At 41.7% G+C, this 19041-nt stretch overlaps 2 protein-coding genes across 2 annotated transcripts in view; both read right to left on the minus strand.

Moving 5' to 3' along the window:
• Positions 1–226: 226 nt before the first annotated feature.
• LOC126390285 (CDGSH iron-sulfur domain-containing protein 3, mitochondrial-like) lies at positions 227–2509 on the minus strand (the record flags this gene model as incomplete). Its single annotated transcript, XM_050044521.1, has 3 exons — positions 227–615; positions 1657–1773; positions 2495–2509. Coding segments are annotated over 3 exons (321 nt in total), but the record flags the coding sequence as incomplete, so codon positions are not given.
• A 5112-nt stretch (positions 2510–7621) lies between these two features.
• LOC126390573 (protein AF-17-like) overlaps positions 7622–19041 on the minus strand; it is a 29656-nt gene continuing 18236 nt past the window's right edge. The window contains exons 15-20 of the mRNA XM_050044949.1: positions 15519–15719; positions 14921–14997; positions 12945–13315; positions 12663–12750; positions 10504–10716; positions 7622–10421 (exon numbers count right to left, since the gene is read on the minus strand). Of these exons, the coding sequence (XP_049900906.1) occupies positions 10386–10421; positions 10504–10716; positions 12663–12750; positions 12945–13315; positions 14921–14997; positions 15519–15719 (986 nt within the window). The 3' untranslated portion in view covers positions 7622–10385. The remainder of the gene's footprint in view (positions 10422–10503; positions 10717–12662; positions 12751–12944; positions 13316–14920; positions 14998–15518; positions 15720–19041) is intronic.

Raw genomic sequence — 19041 nt, forward strand, 5'->3', positions numbered from 1 at the left:
GGCCAATCAATCTGACAGGACAGCGGCCACAGCCAGATACTAATTAAAGCCTTAATTAGGAAATCACCTGGGTCTGGACCTAATTGTAGTTGTCAAAAATAAAGTATAATTAAAAATGGTTATCAAAATTTTGCACTTCCCCCTTTTTACTATTATTTTGAAACTGTAAAAAAAGTAATTAAAATCTGAAGAATTATCTGCACAAGTCTGTGATGCAACACAAATATATATTTTCAAGTATGTTTTATTGGGTTATGCATTTATATACAACATTCAGGCAAACTAATATATATTTTTTTTTAAAAACAATATAATTATACAGACAAAAATATCAGCCTGACGAGGAATGACAAGGACAAAATTGTGCTGGACATCACATCTCCACAACTACTGCATTTATGTTGAGTTGAGATAAATTATTGTCTTTCATTTAAAGACGCCTTTCACTGACTTCACTATATCCCGGAAGATGACCTTAAAGTGTGAGCCGTCGCAGTATGGTGCGTTTTTGGTTTGCTTACAGGCGCACAGCATGACCGTCCTGTCTTTGTCGGGGGTGAAGCGTAGAGGGGAGATACTCGGAGCTTTGGACTTGTGAGCACCGTCACAGAAAGGCTGAAAGAGGGAGAAGATAAAAGTGTGAAAATCATCTTCAGTTCATATAAATGTTTTCACACCGAAAACCAGATTGTTCAGTGTTCAGTATTTTAAAGTTAGTTGAACATATTTTTCACCAGTTATTTTGGCACACAAAATCATCAAGCAATCATTCAATATGTTATGCTTCCTTGCTGATGTGGCCTGTATCGCTAAATGTAACTGGTCAGTTTACTACAGATACACACAGATCTACTGCTGCTACAGTCCCTTTTCACAGCAGACATAGTGGCATATAGACACAAAAGCCCAGGTGTATTTAATGACATTAATTATGGCTGCACTCTTTAGGTGTGTCAGCCACAGGGCCCTGCCTATTGTGCACACTGCCTGACTGTTTTCAACACTGAGACAAGTAAACAGAACGAGGACGTCGTTAACGTGATTGGTTACACCTGTGCTTTTCCTGCTGTGACAAGTCAACAGTTTGCCATGGAAGAACCTTGAGGATTTCCCGGGTAATTACGTTGAAAGGTTAATCAAATCCGACATGTTGTCTCTTGGGCTCAAGAGATAATAATTGCCAAGTCTAATATCTATTTTGTTATGTTTGCAGTTAATCTAGTTTGGCTCTCTCCTTTACCTTACTGGGGATCGCTGCATACATCAGCCTAGTTTGCTGACAAACTTAAAAAAAAAAAAGACCTCAGCTGTCAGTTTCGCATGTTCCTTACTGTCAGTCAGTCACAGGAATAAATTCAAGTCTCCACCACCAAACTGCCTCTCAGAAGGTCGTATGAGGTCACATGTGAGCTCTGAGTTTCACATGACATCACATGTGACCTCAACGACTCTGTAAGGGTTCACAACCACACAGTTGATAGTCTGCTACTCTGCATCCACTTTATCGTAGGCATCCAGTTGCCTATGATATAGCACTTAAGATAAAGTGGTGGGAATGTAAAGTGGACATGGGCAGCAGTAAATGAGCCTCTAAGCATCCTGCTTTTAGCCCAGGTACCTCTGAAAGTTAAAGCCCAGCACACCATGCATTCTCACCTGTTTCTTACTGTGTCCACAAGCACACCAGGCGTAGTGTTTCCCAGCAGACACCTTCACTCTGTAGGGCAGCCGCGCTGCAGGGACGGCCTGCGTAGACTGTAGGCAGCACTGAACCTGCACACAGAATAAACAATCACATGTGTCACAGAGCACCTGGAGATAACTACAGATAACATCACAAAGATTAGTAAGCAGACAGATTTTTTAAATAAACAGTTCAAGGATGGGAAAAAAAACTACTACTGAGTCACTGATAGAAAATAACTGACAACTGATACAAGAACACACTTTGTAACAGCAGATAACCATAAAAAAGGGCAGAAAATAGTTACTTTCTGACATGTTTTATAAATTTGCATCTTGCTGACTTGGATGGATGATTGAACGGACCTACTGAGCCCAGACCCAAGGGCCCAAAGTGACCTTAACCTGCAAGGTGTCACCCAACGTAACACAAACTGACCATGGGGAGACTCAAATAATCACAAAGAGATGCAAAGGAACTGCAAAAAGACACAAAATAACTACAGACAAGGGGAAGAGATACAAAACAACCATTTGGAGACATAAAAGGACTACAAAGTGACACAAAAATGACAAAATGACCTCTAAGACACATAAAAGTAGCTCATTAAGACACAAAATTACCCCAAAGACACACAAAATTACCTCAAAAAGACAAAATTACCCCAAAGACACACAAAACAACTTCAATAAGACACATAATGACTTCTAAGGGACACAAAATTACCTCAGAGACACAAAAAAATACCTCAATGAGACCCAAATTACACCAAAGACGCATAACATTACCTCAATAAGACAAAAAAATTACCTCAGTAAGACAAAACAGTTAGCCCCAAGACTTTTCTTCCTTTCTCCTTTCTCAATGGAATTTCTCTGTCCCTTTAGAGGGTTAAATAAGACACAAATTACCCCAAAGACACACGAATTACCTCAGTAAGACACAAAATGACCTCAATAAGACACAACATTACCTCAAAGACACAAAGAATTACCTCAATGAGACCCAAATTACCGCAAAGAAAAATAAAATTACCTAATTAAAACAAAAAGTTACCCCAGAGACACGCAAAATTACCTCAGTAAAACACAAAATGACCTCAGTAACACACAAAATTACTGCAAAGACATGCAAAATTACCTCAATAAGACAAAAAAATTACCCCAAAGACTCACAAAATTCCCTTAATAAGATGCAAAATTCCCTTATGGGACACAAATGACTACAAAATGACACAAACAACCACAAAGAGACACGAAACAAACCACCACAACGTCTGTGTGTCTTGCTCCTATGTAGAAGAGGTGGTGGGGCCCCTTGCGTATCTGTGCCCAGGGGCCCATTGTCTCATGATGCGCCCGTGGTGTTGGGCACAATTCACCGGTGCTAAAGGAGAATTAAGGTGTGCCAGCTTTTGTGTTTGCATTTGTATAGACATGAATAAAACAAATACAGGTCTTACATTGTACCTTTCCAATCATGACTCAGCAATCTGAAAAACCCTGTTAAATGTGCGATACATCTGTATGAAGGTAATAGGAAATTTAACGATTCAAATACTGTGACTTTTAGCGTCTAGACAAAAAAGACGTCTCACCATCGAAAAGGAAATAGTTTGTGTGAAGGTCTGCGTGCATCCTCTCTGCACTGCGACTAGAAAACTGCTGGAGATCATTTTAAGGTCAAATAAAAACCAGCATTTAGCGAACAGCTGCCACAAAACTTCGACGGACTTCAGGAAAAGTTACAACATGGCTCCTGCCCTGCGACGAACCGGGAGACTAGATGATGACTGTAAACAGCTCGCGTGCTGAAGCCACTCCTTCATAACCTCTAACACACCGCTCTTCCTCCTCCTCAATGTGAGTCATTCAGTACGGGAGACCGGGGACAACCGAAACATCTTTATTCACTCACAGATGACTTGAGATACTGGACATCTTTTGATTTAAGATATATTTAAGACACATATGGACTTAGTAATAATACACTGATATCTTTTCACTAATGAGCACAAGACTATAGTAGTAAATTCAATGCAAGAAGTCAAAGTATCACAATGAGGGCAATTGAAACATTGAAAAAATATACTATTATACAGCCTTTAATCCACTGTACAGATAAACTGACCATGAAAGGAACTTTGCTTTTGCAGACATATACACCAATCAGCCAAAACATTAACACCACCATTGGGTGAAGTGACCCAAACGCCCACCCTCATGGCAACAGCACTCACCAATGACCTCACCCCCTCTCCAAATTCCCCAGCTGTGCATTCCAATACCCATACTACCCTAGAATGCCAGTAAAAGATATAGTATGTCCCAATACATACTATGTGACATGCAGTATGCCAAAATACCAAGATGTTCTACTACATCTGGTCCGATTTTGCAGTATGCAAGCCAGCATGGCTTGGCCTGGCTATTCTGACACACAATCCTCTGATCAGTGGACAATACGTCACATCAACTGAGCCGCAAACCGAGAAGTCCCAATGATGGATAACAGGACATTCAAGTAACTGATGACCAGTCGAATAGTAATAATAGGGCAGCTTGAAGTACCTACTAAAAGTGAAAAGAAAAGGTATGCCGTTCAGAATGCACCCCAGATCTCAATCTGATTGAGCAGTCATGGGATGTGCCGGTACCCCAGTGGTGCCCCTGATCCACAGTGGGGCACCCTTGAATTAGACTTGGCTCCAGGGTACCAGGATGTCCCACAGATGCTCGATTAGATTGGGATCTGGGTAATTTGGAGGCCAGGTTTCTCACATTCCTCAGACCATTCCTGAGCCATTTTTGTGCTGTGGCATGGCGCATTGTTGGGGGCTGCTGCTGGAAGGGTTTACCATTGCTATGAGGCAGGGTACTTGGTCTGTAACAGTGTTTGAGAGGGTGGAGCATGCCTGGTGGCATCCACATAAATGTCTGGACCCAAAGTTTCCAAGCAAACCACTGCATTGCAGAGATGGGGGACTCGAGTCACATGACTTGACTCGAGTCAGACTCCAGTAGCAAATATGATGACTTGAGACTTGCTTGACCAACGTCGATTAAAGACCAGACTTGAGTTTGACTTTGTATTCATGACTTGAGACTTGACTTTGACTTTAGACAGATGACTCTAAAGGACTTGGCTTTAATTCAATATTAAAGGCATGCTAAGCATCGTTGGGCATCACTTCTGTTTACGCTTATGTTATCAAACACAACGGAGCTGGGGCGTCAGTGGCTTAGTGGTAGAGCAGGCGCCCCATGTACAAGGCTGTTGCCGCAGCGGCCCGAGTTCGAGTCCAGCCTGTGGCCCTTTGCTGCATGTCATCCCCTCTCTCTCTCTCTCCCCCTTTCACACTTAACTGTTCTGTCCATTAAAGGCAAAAAAAATGCCCCAAAAAAAATCTTAAAAAAAACCCAAACAAACACAACAGAGCTAGCTTGCCCCTCGTCCTCCGTGACTCTGTCGTGAATTAGCGATAGCTGCTAGTTACCCTGGATTTACACACATGTTCAACCCTCATGCTGATGGAGGCTCAGGTGAAGTTTTAGAGTCCTCACAACACTTCCGGAGATCCAAGGGGAGAGGAGGTAGCAACAAAACTCCACCTAATGGAGGCTTACGGCGCCCCAGATTCAAACGTCTAAAAACACATAATTGAAACCACAAAATATCTCCATACTGCTCGTCCGTAGTGATCCAAGTGTCCTGAAGCCCCGACATAAAAAGTTGTTTGGAAAAACATCATTTGAACTCTGTTTTTAGCCTCATTGTAGCCTGTAGCTCTAACTGCCTCTCTGTGCACCGCGCTCACGTATGCGCGCTTACGTGAGACCGTGAGACATGGGCACCGCATTCATGTGTGTGTGCTTGCTTTCGCTGGTCTCACGCTCGCTGGTTGGTGCAGCCTGGACCCAAATGCTTGTGTTGCGATTTGTGGAGCCTGGGCTGCCTACAGAGACTGGACTTTTTCACAGCATATTCAGAGGATATGTAGCTAGCGGATTGTGAGGAGATGCTGTATGTGACATATGACTTGACTTGTGACTTGCTTGACCTGAGCAATGACTTGACGTGACTTGCTTGACTTATAGCAGGGACTTGACTTGACTTGCTTGATTCTCACCACAACTAACTTGGGACTTGCTTGAGACTTGAAGGTAAAGACTTGAGACTTTCTTGTGACTTGCACGTGTGACTTTCCCCCATGTCTACTGCATTGTGACGAAATGATCAGTCACTTCCTCTTTCAGTGGTTTTAATGTTGTAGCTGATCTGTGCATAATATTCACACTTCCTGTCAAAATCTAACATTGTTTGAACACATATAAAACATGTTATTTTATACTAAAAAGCATGTTTATTGATGAGCTTTTGAAACATCCTTTCTCAAAGTAATTTACATTTAAATTTAGTGAAATATGTTCATTTTCTAACAGTATCATATGTCAATGAAGGTGGTTACATTGGGCCATGTGGCTTGGGGGTTACAATTACCCCCCGTTTGCAACACCTATTTCAGCATTATTTTTTAATTAATACCCTAGAGATAAAATTGATGTTAGTTTAAATTTGCAGTCCTCTTCACTTTAGACAGCAGAGCAACACTGTATATCCAAAAGGTTACGTTCACACCTTAAAATAACTGTTTTGTTGTTGAAAACTTCCGCTGAGGCGAAATGATCCTGCTCCTTCTCCACAGGCAGAGAGAATCCTGCTCAGCATGAGCAGTGTCATCAGTCTAGCTTGTTTCTGATTGGAGGAGTTGAGTGTATTGTAATTGTCCACTCTAACAACTGCCCATGATCTCAGTAGAAGGCATTAATAAGAACAAAATTTGAATTTTGGTTTCTACTTGGTAATACAGTTATAAATGATAGTAATACACATTAATACATTCTCATTAGGGATACACGATATTGGATTTTTTTTTTGCTGATATCTGATATGCCGATATGTAACAACTCATTTGACCAATAACCAATACCAATATATCCACTTTTTTCCTACCTAATTTTAGTGATCATCAAGTCTCTTTTGTAGTGGAATTGACATCATAGTATGCATGTCTGCTCTTAACATGATAGCCCACCAGCAGATGGAGACATGAAATACAATACTTTTCAATATATGTAATATTCATTCATTGTGCAAAATAAGAAAAAGCATGTTGGCCAATTCCAGTGTCAGGTATCTGTAATTCTCTAAGTCACATAAGAATTAGTGAACACTTCATTATATATCAATAAAGCCATTAGTTACAACTTGACCATTTTTATTTGAAAGTTGGGGTTGATACCAGCTGAAGGCATAACCTGGCAACCCAAGTGTTCTCCTTACTATTGGCCCTGACTTATGTGGTGTCAGTAAATGATTTGTTAACTGTTTTACTTCCTACTTATAAACTCTTTGTGGATAATGGAAGGAATGTTTATCCTTTCGACCTGCTTTCAACCCTGTTTACACCACAGGAGGTTAGCAAATGATCTCAATATTCTTGAATCAGTGTGATGGTGTACGGAAATGTGTGTAAACAAATAGCTGGGATATACTTTAAATACTGAATTCATATTTTTTAAAGGTTGCTTGGACATATGTGACCGGAAAGTTTTAAATTTGAATGTTGTTTCTGTCTTTCATATTTTATTTTTAAACAAGGTTTTAAGTCCTACTTTCAGGCACCCAAACACGAGTTCCAGTGTTGCACCAAGCACAGCACATGGCAACAAAAACCCACCTGAACACTGCAGCGTGTCGTCAGTCTGACAGAATCCACCTCTTAAACTGCTGTTACAGAGCATTTTCATTCTAATATTAGTTACTGTGTAAATTATATGTTTCTACCGACCTGAGACTGTCTGAATTTATTCCCCCTTTCCTCTCTTCATTCTAGTAGACTAACGACAGATAAGTGATTCAACACCAGAGAGAAAATGTAAAACAACTCAGTAAAATACATTTATTGACAAAAAAAGTTGTCTTAATCCGTCCTTTTAATTTTACACACAAAAATATCAAAATACTTTACAGGGCTTTTAATCTGAATATTGTCAAATTTGTTTTGATCAATTCTCTCAAACAAATACACTGTACAATGACAACATGCTTGTCCTTTTTAAAATTCAGTGCTCATTTCATTTAATTTCTTCTTTTTTTCCAGGGAACAATGCATTTAAAATTATGCATAGTTATTACTTGGTATTTAGCAACACATTTGAGAGACGTCACTGCATTTCATGCAATTCATATCCCAATAGGTAACTCGCTCTCCATCAAACCTCATTCAGAGCTAGGTGCTTAAATGTTGTAATACATAAAAGATACACAGTACGACATTCAGAACATGGATTATCTTGGTTACCCAAACTTCAAAGCTTAAAAGAATGAATGTGTTTTTACACAAACATATTAAAGTATACAACTCGTATTCCAACAAAATTGAAAAGGTACTAAAAAAACGATTTACAATTGGGCCCAAAGCGCCCCAGTGCAACATGAGAAAGAAACCGCTTCAGAAATCCTTCGCAACACTCTTCAGTCAATCTCTTGGACACGGTCGTCTGTCTGGACTTCGCCTCAGCTAAGAGAGGCGACTCATAAGGACATACTTGGTAAATTGCAGACCTCCCTCTTGGAGTCATGTCAACGCGTTGGCTCATGTCTTCATCGACATAATCAACATTCTCCTTCTGTCATTGCTACAGTATTTATCACAGACTCGTGAGCTGCTTGGAGTTCCTTTCTGACGTCTACATTAGCTGCTAACAAAATAACCTAGCACTCAAGATATCACATGTATGGGAGATCATGTTCAAGATTGCAAACAGAAGTGAGAAAATATCTTAAATGACAATATTGTTAAAGAACACAGGAGAAAAAAACATGATTAACATAATCCCTTACTTTGCAAAGAGCCTTTGTTAGTAAAACTGAGCCAAACAGAGGCGTTGTATGATAAAGTGGAGTGGAAGGAAAGACAAGCTTAACATAGTCTCTACATTGGCTTAAATCATGATCTGGGCTCAAACGGCCCCGCAGTTAACGACACTGACAATTCACCATCTTCTCAGTGACGCTAACAGCTACACTGTGCATCACACACTGTCGCGACAGCACTTTTATAATAGTTTAATATTAGTTTATCTGGGCCGTCCCCTGTGACACCACTGTGCAGGCTTCACTCGATACGTCCTTGTTTCTCAGTTCTCCGAAGCACAAACAACTAAAGACCATTTCATCTGAACACAAAAATTACAATAGAAAATTATTTGACACTTTAGTTACCACTATACGGTTATTCACACATTTTAACTCTTGAAATCATCAGTCAGCTATCAAAAGTATAAACGGGTTCAGGAAGAGTGCTTTCACTTTACTAACCCTCCTTGTACCCAAGATAAAAAACACTATCAAAGAAAGACGACAAGAGAGTTAAGCCTTTGGGCTTGTGGTTTTCTCTGTAAATCTAGCATCATTAAGGCATTATCTATCCAGTATTGCTAAAAGAACAACTAGTTGGTGAACATGAAAGGAATATCTATGTATGAAAGGAACATAAAACACTGACACTTCAGGAGGAGGAGTGCAAAATACTCACATAAATCAAAAACCTGTCAGTCCCTAGTGGCCTATAAGTACCGAGCGTCCTTTATAAAGTGTTGATGGCTAATTTGCTCTGTTAGCTACTAACATGCAAAGTGCACACTTGTTTCGGAAAAACAATTTCTTACTTACAGTTTCCAAATGTTTGGTTTTGTCTGCTTAATCTCGATAGCAACTGGAAGGATATAAAAGTCTTTAGAAACTCTTCTGGTGGTTCTGAATAAAATCTGGCTACTCCGGTCTCTAGTGGACCAAAGCGCCATTTTGGACACGTGGGTTCTGTGCCGTTTCTACGTTTACATTAAGAGTTAATACCTTAAAGTTAACATCAAGATTTTTGGTGGGCATTTATATCCAGTGAAGGCTATTGCGGTAATGAGTCAGCACAAAATCTCAACAATGGAAAAAAGGTGGAAAGATCTGAGGTAATAACTAGCTTAATGTTGAAATGCCGCTAACCACACAGGAAATGACAGTATATTTATCCTTTACATAATAAGTGCCTGGTAGAGGCTGCAACATATAGAAGATCTGGATGAAACTCGGGTGGGGGTGAACACAAAGGGAAGACAAAATATCAAGGAAGACAGTTGAGGTTGCGAGAAGTGGCAGACGTCTGTGATTCTCACCGACTGAATGGAAACTCCGGTTCAAGCCACGGCGGGAAATCGTGAACGGTCAGTGCTTGAGAAGTCAGAAGGGAGACGCTCTGACCTGGAGTTCACGCTTCAGCCCGAAAGCCCGTACAGCGCCTGCAGGGATGAGCAGAAACTCTGGCTCTGCCTTCATAAGCAGCCCCATTGGTCTAGCTAACAAATTAGTGCAATTTAAGAAGAGACCACTGTATCCATGCTCTCTGAAAGCTGCCTACACAAAAACCTATGAGAAGAACCTCTGATATAAAGAATTTCAAAACACCAAAAACTTCACCTTGACGTTTAAGTCCATCCTGTTATACATTCATAAAAGAGGGTGTAAGATAAAGATGACAGAGAAGGAAAGACGTTCAAAAGTCATGAAAGTTGACCTCAGTTCTTCGAGGGGGCTGTGATGCCCCGCATCTTCATTTGAGCTGCTTCTGTGAAATCATGAAACGTCACCCATTCTTGTCTCCACCCTTCTCTCCTGCAGCCTGAAAACACAATTACACAATGTTTAATTCCTAAAACTCTAACATACACAATTATAATGAGGAACCCTGCAGTGCTACTCACTCCGGGCTTGTGAAGTGCATTGTCCTGCAGGCCGAACAGGCTGCCTCCCTGGCCACCCTGCAGGGGTGAGGCTGTAGCTGAGGACAGCAGGTTGGGTGACTGGGAGATCATGGGTGAGTTTGGGGTGGAGGTGAGCGCTCCTGTCAGCGTGAGGCGCTGCAGCTCCCTCTGTCTCTGCTGCTGCAGCATTTGGCACACCATCACCTGCTGCTCCTGGTGGAGGAGAGGACACAGACAGTTTATGGGACATTCAGGAAACCTGTGACTTAGGAAATGTTTTACACTTGAGTAAGTTTCTATTTTTGCATTGCAAACTTTAACGTAAATTCCAGAGTTGGGAGTAGAGTGGAACAATGTGCATGTTCTCCCTGTGTCAGCCTGGGTTTTCTCCGGGTACTCCGGCTTCCTCTCACAGTCCAAAGACATGCAGGTTAATTGGTGACTCTGACTGAATTGACCGTAGGTGTGAATGTGAGTGTGAATGGTTGTCTGTCTCTATGTGTCAGCCCTGTGATAGTCTGGTGACCTGTCCAGGGTGTACCCTGCCCCTCACCCAAAAAGAGCCACTAGTGTCTGACAGGTTGTGAGCTGAGCGTGGCAACATAAAGTGGATCAAATTACAGTAGAGGTGGGATGGAGGAGAGCGGCACACATTGTGTTGGTTTACTACAAAGTTCATGTGTTTTTTTGGGTGGAAATACGAGACACAGCAGAGTTTGTTTCTCAAGAAAAGTAAAACTGCGCCAATACGGGAACAGTTTGGATTTGAAGCTGATGAAAGGTAATCTAATTGGCTACGATTGATGTGATGCACCGTTCTGAGCTGAACTTCTGTCAGACGCTGTGTTTCTATTTCTTCCCGTCGCCTGCTTTGAAAGCTCCACGTTGCACAAGGCATGACCGATTCATGAAGATGAAATGAAGAAATATATAAACAATACCTTCTCATTTTACAACAGAAAACAAAAAAAGGTAGGCTGGCTGGAGAGGGATCGGCAGGGGTTTTTAAAGTTTCTGGTAAATGACCATAGCTGATAACAACACACCTGCTGTTGGCTACATTTTATGTAATTTGAGGTAAATATCACAAAATAAAATGTGTTTTCTGTTTAAAAGTATAAATGTTGGAAGATAGCAAGTAGGCGACTCATCCATCTGTTAAGAGGTCACGTCTCCAGTCTGAGCTGCAGCGCAGGGCTGATAGGTATGTGGTTTGTTTATATGATGTACCAGAAGTGCATATTTAAGGGATTCAGTGTGGACAGAGAGCTCTGATGTACCACAATGTGATGCGATAGCTGGACATTCATTTTCTGTTAGGACACAGTGCCATTATATTCCACTTTGGAGTGGCTGTTGAGTCAAGTCTGACACCTAGTGGTAAAATCTGGTACACCGATCAGGACCAGTGTTTGGCTTCATATCAAACCGGTTTTTAAAATTGTTAAACCGCCCCAACTTTAATGAATACACCTGTTTGCTTTCAAAATTGGAGGTTGAATTTAATTACTACAAAGCAGCCTTTCATATGTTAATTCTCCCTGACATGTTCCATGTTTTTAAGAGACCTGCAACAAGTGGCCCAAAGCTCTCTTCTGAAATCACTTCAACACTAGTCTGGGGAGAAAATGGAAGTGTCCAGTTCACTGAATGCACCACAACCCCCCAGTTACCAGAGAAAGAAATCAGTCATACAGTTACTGGGTGTCTACAGTGTCTGACTGGTTCTACACTCCATCAGCCATTTACTAGTTTGCAAGTCAAATAAGAACACTCACTGTGGCTGGTTTCCTGTTGTTGAAAAGGAGATACACAGTGACTCATAACCTCAGATTCTTATAACCATACTATCTTTAAAGCAACAGAGTGCTGCAGGAGGGAGTTAAAACACTGAAAGAAGTTAGTATCTCTACAATTCTGGCTCCCTCATCTTGAAACTAATGGGTTTTTGGTTAGATGCCTGAAAGATCTGTGGTTAACACAAGCATAAGAGACTTTCATGTTTTGTTCTACAACATAAGAGTCATAAGTCAGTAACAAAATTTGGCTTTAACCGTTTGAATATTTATGGCCAAAATATTCTAAATCATCACAGAAAATGTAAATTATGGGAATACCGGTGAGAAACGGAGACAAAGTGCTATAAAGAGTGTCATTACTGGAGTGAAGTTCTGTGAGGTGAGGAACTGCTGGATCTGCTGCTGCTCGAGAAGAAGCTGCTTCTGCTGCTCTGACAGGACCGAAGACCTGAAACACAAGCAGCGACACAGACATTACACACCAGACGATGCTCCAACACTCAGGCTGATCAGTCCAAACAATTACAGGCCTTTCCCTGGTTCACAAATACCCATCAGCTGCCTGGCATGATGTCAACGTCTTTAAACAAAACAACAATTCATTTTAAAAGTGGCTGATTTAAAGAAACACCGGGTACATACGGGCTCACGCTCTTGGGAAGCTGAAAGCCCTGTGCCAGTGCCTGGGGGTTGAGTGGTGGAGGCTGGGGCCGCAGAGCGGGGAGTGTGGGCTGAGGGGCGTTCGGCACAGGGGACTGGATCACACCGTTCAGACTGCCTGGCACACCGTTCATGTTCAGCTGAGGACTTCCTGCAAGGGATGACATGAGCCCACCCACCATGGGCAAAGAGGAGCTGCCGGCCTGACTGATGGTCCCCAAACCGTCGCCCAAACCTCGACTCAGGCCGTTCAGCAGGGGCTGGCCGAAGGAGGCGGGGCTCTGCTGAGGAGGAGGAGTACTCTGGAAAGAGAGGGAGGAGCTACTGCGGGACGGACTACCAGAGTGGAGCTCCTGGAACAAAGACATGACAAATCATTTGAGCTGTTCGGCTCTTATCTCGTTCCTGATGTGCACTATGTGCATTTGCATCGCAGCCCACATCCACTCTCCAACACACAAGCGTTTTATCAGTTTCAGGTATAATCTTTGCCCATATTAACACACCTGAAAACACATATCACATGACCATTTACATGCACTGGGCATGTGCATGCTAAGGTAAACAGGAAGCAGGCTCTCTGCTCTGCGGTTGGTTGCTTAGTTACTTGGTAGAGATTTCTTTGCATGGACTGATAAAGAGGTGGAACTGTTACTAAAAGTTACACACAAGTATCAGGTGGTAAACAAACTGCAAGTCATTGCAAAGGAAATATGTTGATATATCAGAGTGGTAACAGGAGTATTATCTATCGCTGCAGGAGCCATGACAATGGTACCAACACAAGAAGGATACAATCACAAAAGATATATATAAGCCTTGCGGTAATGTTTTGACTTGACAACCTGTGACTGATGAGAGCTAATCATTCAGAAAAATCTCTTGTTTCTGCTTGTCCAGATTAAAATGCAACCTCAAACCACACCTGGTTTCGGCAGTGTTTTCAAAGGTCTCAGATTTAGGTGTTTCAAAACGCTGGAGTAGTGTGGATGCTAGGAATAGAAGTCAGGAAACTGTTGCAGTTGATAACAACTTATAAATTGTCCAATCCAATGCAAATGTACGCCTCCAAGCTCATCAATTCCTTTGACTGATGCCGGCATGTTTTTCTGACAGTTGTACAGTGCAAAACTGTGATGTCAAACTCATGTTTCTACTTCCAACAAGGAGTTATGGCTGAAAGAAAACAAGGTCCTAAGCATGGCTTCATTTCACAAAAAACGACAACAGTGCTGCTTGTAATGGTTGTAAAATGATAATTTCAAGTAAGGGTGGAAACACCAACATCTCTCTTCATAACATGGGCTTAAATTCCGGGAATGCCATGTGTTTGACAGTCTACACACAAGTACCACTGCTTCCCAACTGCGCAGCACGTCCAGTTCAGAGGGCAGATACCGTTAATATAACATTAGCATCATGCAGGCAGGCTGAGCAGATTTTTCTTTGACTAAGAAAATATAAATGAACACAAATGCTGTTTAAACATTCTCTCATTTCATCCATTTTAGATGATGACCTAAGTAACAGGCAGTTTTTTTTTTTACTCTGCTGCTTCACTGTGTTCAGACCCGGAAATAATAAAACCTTTGTGATGATACTGAAAAACTTGTGAAAATCTACTTTTTCTCCAAACAGAAAAACGATCAGTAGCTAGTAAGGGAATCAATAAAGAATCAGACGAATAAGCAAAATTGATAATGACATTGGTATTGATAAAATCTAACCAATTCCCATCCCTGGTGGATGCCAGGTGTAAACATGGGAAAAAGTTATACACAAAAATCCCATGAGTGTGTTGGTAGCCTCAGGTTGCAGTGAAAAAAAAAAACTGTCATAACAAGTACAGTCAGTGTCAACGTTGAGAGTTTCACGCCTTTCTTGTTACAACTAAGCAGAGATGTACTTCCCAGCACAGCGTGTGTGTTTAAGATAACAAAGGGTGTACAGGTTCTCACCTCAGACGAGGTAACAAAGGAGGTGTCATTCAGGAAGCAGCTTTTGGACAGGGGACTCTTATTGGTGCTCAGGGGGTCTACAGAAAAGGGAGGCACAAACACAGGGTGAGAACTACAAGGTCAAAGATTTACATAACCACCATGTTTTATAATTATTATTATTATTATTAATGTAAAATGCTATACGTTAAGCATTTGGACATCAATAAATCATTACATGTTCTGTTTGTATCATTTTTGTGCATGAGGTCATTGTAAAAATGATCTGCAGCCTCTACATTGCAATTTACAACATAAAAACATGGTGTTATTTCATAGGAAATCGGCTGTATTGATTCATGACACTGTCAGTGGAAAGACAAATACGAGCAACAGCAGAGTTGATGTGAGACAGAGGCTATCAATCATCTTACTTAATGTGTTTACTGTAAGGAATCACAACTAACCTGACAGTAATACACTGATGTTTAAATAAATGCTACATGCAGGTGGACTGCTGTGAGGGGAGGGAAGAGGAAAGCATACTACATGACATCACAGTAACAGTGTGTCCTCAGGTTTTGATGTGACCGTCGGTGAAAGAGATGATGATCCTGACCTTGTGTGGATGACAGGAAGTTGATCTGGGCAGAGGTGTGCATGGAGCCATGGGCGGAATGAACATGTGGAGGGAAAGACACGGCCAGGTCTGTGGTGAGCAGCTGCAGCCGCTCCTTCTTGGCCGTCAGGCTGAGGATCTGGTCCTGGAGGCGCTGGTTCTCCTGCTGCAGGGAGTGGAGCGACTGGAGCATCTCCACAACTACAAGAGGCAGGGAGTACAGATATGTCATCATACAGAAAGAGCACTTCAGTGGAGGTCTGCTTCAATTATATTGCATCATTTTGAAGAAGAGCATTAACTTGAGAAATTGCTTGTGGATGTAGTAATTAAGTGGACTACAGGAGGGAGCTACAGAAGCTACAGTGTGTGGACCTTTCTTTATGTTTTACACCTTCCATTATGTGACTGTATTCTGAGGTGGGATGTGATGCAGAGAAGAAGTGTCCAAATGAGTTGGAGGAGGTTAAACAACACGCCAAAGTTTTGAGGAAAAAGGCATAATTTTGGCAAGGGAAACCTGAAGATATCTGAATGAAAATGGATTCTATGGGTACCCATGATTCTCCCCTTTACAGACATGCCCACTTAACGCTAATCCCAAGCACCTTTGGGCAAACACCATGCAGTTCTTTGCATACGTGTGTTCTTTTTGCCTATTGCATACTGGGGTCCCTAAACCGCCTCAGAACTGCATAAACTGGGTATCACTGGAAAGCTGAGACTGTTGTGGATTTACTGAGCCCAACTTTATTCATGTGTGATGATTGTTAGTCCACACAGCCATGTCACTGTAGTGGGGACAGACGTTTTTTTAAGCTTGGTATTTCTGTGTAAATTGACCTATTGTGACCTCTGCGTTAATCACAACCTTGTGAAACTTCACAACCACAAACTAAACATGTCTGGCGTTCAGAGGATGTATAGTTTTCATATGTATATTGACAATAAGGGGTTTCTGTGCAGCGTCCAGAACAGGAGAGCTCGCTATCCCACTGCTGAAAATGGCAATCTCCAGATTTCAAAAGTTTTTGATACCAAATAACAGTATGGACTTCTATTTCTATTCTATTGAGTTCCTCAAGGTTCTTGGGTCTCAGAGGCTGTGAACACCAAAGCGGTTTTTTTTTAATGCATTGGAATCACTGCATATTTATGCTATCTTACTAATGGCAGATGCATGACGAGGTGCTGAGCGTGAGTTCTGTACAGCACCGCCCACTCGGTATTGTTTTTTTTCCTGAGCACAGAGTTGAAAACTGTTCAACTTTGGGTGAATCACTGCGCCCATCACTGTGCTTTTTTATCCAGCTGTTCAATCACAGGGGAGGAGGGACAAACAAAAAAGACCAACTGTTATATCACACATGTACAGCTGCTGAAAGAGACAACAACGAAGGAGCAATACGTTCATATACTGTAGGATATATATTAAAATATGCTTCCTCTCGAGTCCACACAGACCAGCAGGACCATCCTCTCTCCCTGCATGATTCAACCTTCCCCTCATCCAGAGGAATTGCTCTACCTTATGTTGACATGTTTTCTTCTGCAGATATTCTGTATCATAGCAACCAAAGTGTCTTAGCACGCCTCCGAGGCACTCTCCAACGCTCCCAGCTGGGCGTTTCCTCAGGAGCGCCTGACGTTTTCAGCTGGGAAAAAACAATTTGGCGGAAACCGGCCTACGTGTGGTGATTCAGAGGGATTTTTGACCATTGTTATTAATTCTGGAGTGGTCAAAAATGATTAAATATAGCAGCAAATCAGTGTCACAAATGGCGCAAACCCCAAAAAAATGCCGCAACAACTTGGGAGACTTAATTGAGCAGAAGGATGGTCATCATATACTTCCATTAAGATGTTCTAAGCCCCTATATACACTGTAAGCTGTCACAGTTTGAATAACCAAAGCACAAAGTTTATCACATATTTATGAGTAGAGAATCTTGGCACAGTGCTGAACTGCATCTCGTGTAGATCTTGAGGTTCCCAGCTTTCAGATGATATATACCACTTCTATCTGACATATAGTGTTGACCTGCTATCTCCCTCTTAAGATCCCTTGTTAGGGGCTTTGAAGGTTGGGAGCTACAATAAAATGCCATTATCACACACTTACAGTTGCTGCTACTGAAATAAAATACTTCTGGGAAAAAAAAAAAAAAAATGTAATTCCACCACATTTTTTTCTATAAAAGATGGTCGAATCTGAGAAATCAGACTTCAATTAGGAACCAAGTGCTGACGTTAACTGGTGATTCCTGGACACTTACTTTTATATCTGGTGTTACTTTACAGCAGTGCCATCAGGTCTGAACTAGAAATTCAAGCCCACCCTCTAAATGCTTTCTAATTGATTTTCTATGGAGCTGTCGGTGCAGCGTGCCCTGCATCGCATACTGAGGGAACAAACGTACTTCTCTCTCATTTCTGGAACAGCAGTTAACACTCATTAGTCTAAAGTGAACTCTCCCTGGGGCACAGAGAAATATATTTAAGGTGGAGACTATAGGACATTTCCGTTCACAGAGGATGGGAGGCTATGATGCGTAAAAATAAACATAGTTATGAGACATTAGGAGGGCTGGGGAAGAAAGATGGGTTCAAGTCTGAGTTCAGGAGAGGCAACAGAAAGATAGCGGTGGAAATGGCAGAATAAGAAAACTGAAGAAGTCAGAGGCAGAATAAAAAAGCACTGGGTGGAGAGAGAAAAAGGAGCAAAGAAGAAAGCAAGTGTCTGCTGATGATGTCCCCAGAGAAAAAGTGATTAAGAGCAACCTGGTGCAGGAGAGAGCACAACAGAAATTAAATATAGAGAGGGAACATGAGAAACAAAGCTGCTTTTAATATTGTCACAGCATGCTTTCTCTTGCTGTGCTATTTTTTGTTCCTAACAGCGTCCACAGGCACATTCATCATCTGTAAATAGTACCAGGTCATGTTCTCACAGAGAGACTGCAGAGCGCAGGTAAACAGAATCAGGTGCATTTCACCAGTGGTTTTAAATGTGTATTGCAGTGGTTCCCAACCCTCTAGCGTAAGAGCCCTTCACCTATTTTTGAAGTTTTCGATGGGAAAGGGGATATTTGTGGGGAGATAGCAGGTCAACAGTATATGTCCCACAGAAGTGGTAAACAGCATCTGAAAGCACCGTGTCAAGATTTTCTATTCATAAATATGAGATAAACATTGTGTTTTGGTTCGACACTTACTCAAACTTTGAAAGTTTATAGAGGCTTAGGCAGTATACCACTTTATTAGGTACACCTTGCTAGTACCAGGTTGGACCCATTTTGCCTTCAGAACTGCCTTCGTGGCATAGATTCAACAAGGTGCTGGAAACATTTCTCAGAGATTTTGGTTCATATTGACATGATAGCATCACGCAGTTGCTGCAGATTTGTCGGCTGCACATCCATGATGAGAATCTCCCGTTCCACCACATCCCAAAGGTGCTCTATTGGACTGAGATCTGGTGACTGTGGAGGCCATTGGAGTACAGTGAACTCATTGTCATGTT

Source organism: Epinephelus moara, chromosome 5, assembly GCF_006386435.1.
Source record: "Epinephelus moara isolate mb chromosome 5, YSFRI_EMoa_1.0, whole genome shotgun sequence".
NCBI lineage: Eukaryota > Metazoa > Chordata > Actinopteri > Perciformes > Serranidae > Epinephelus > Epinephelus moara.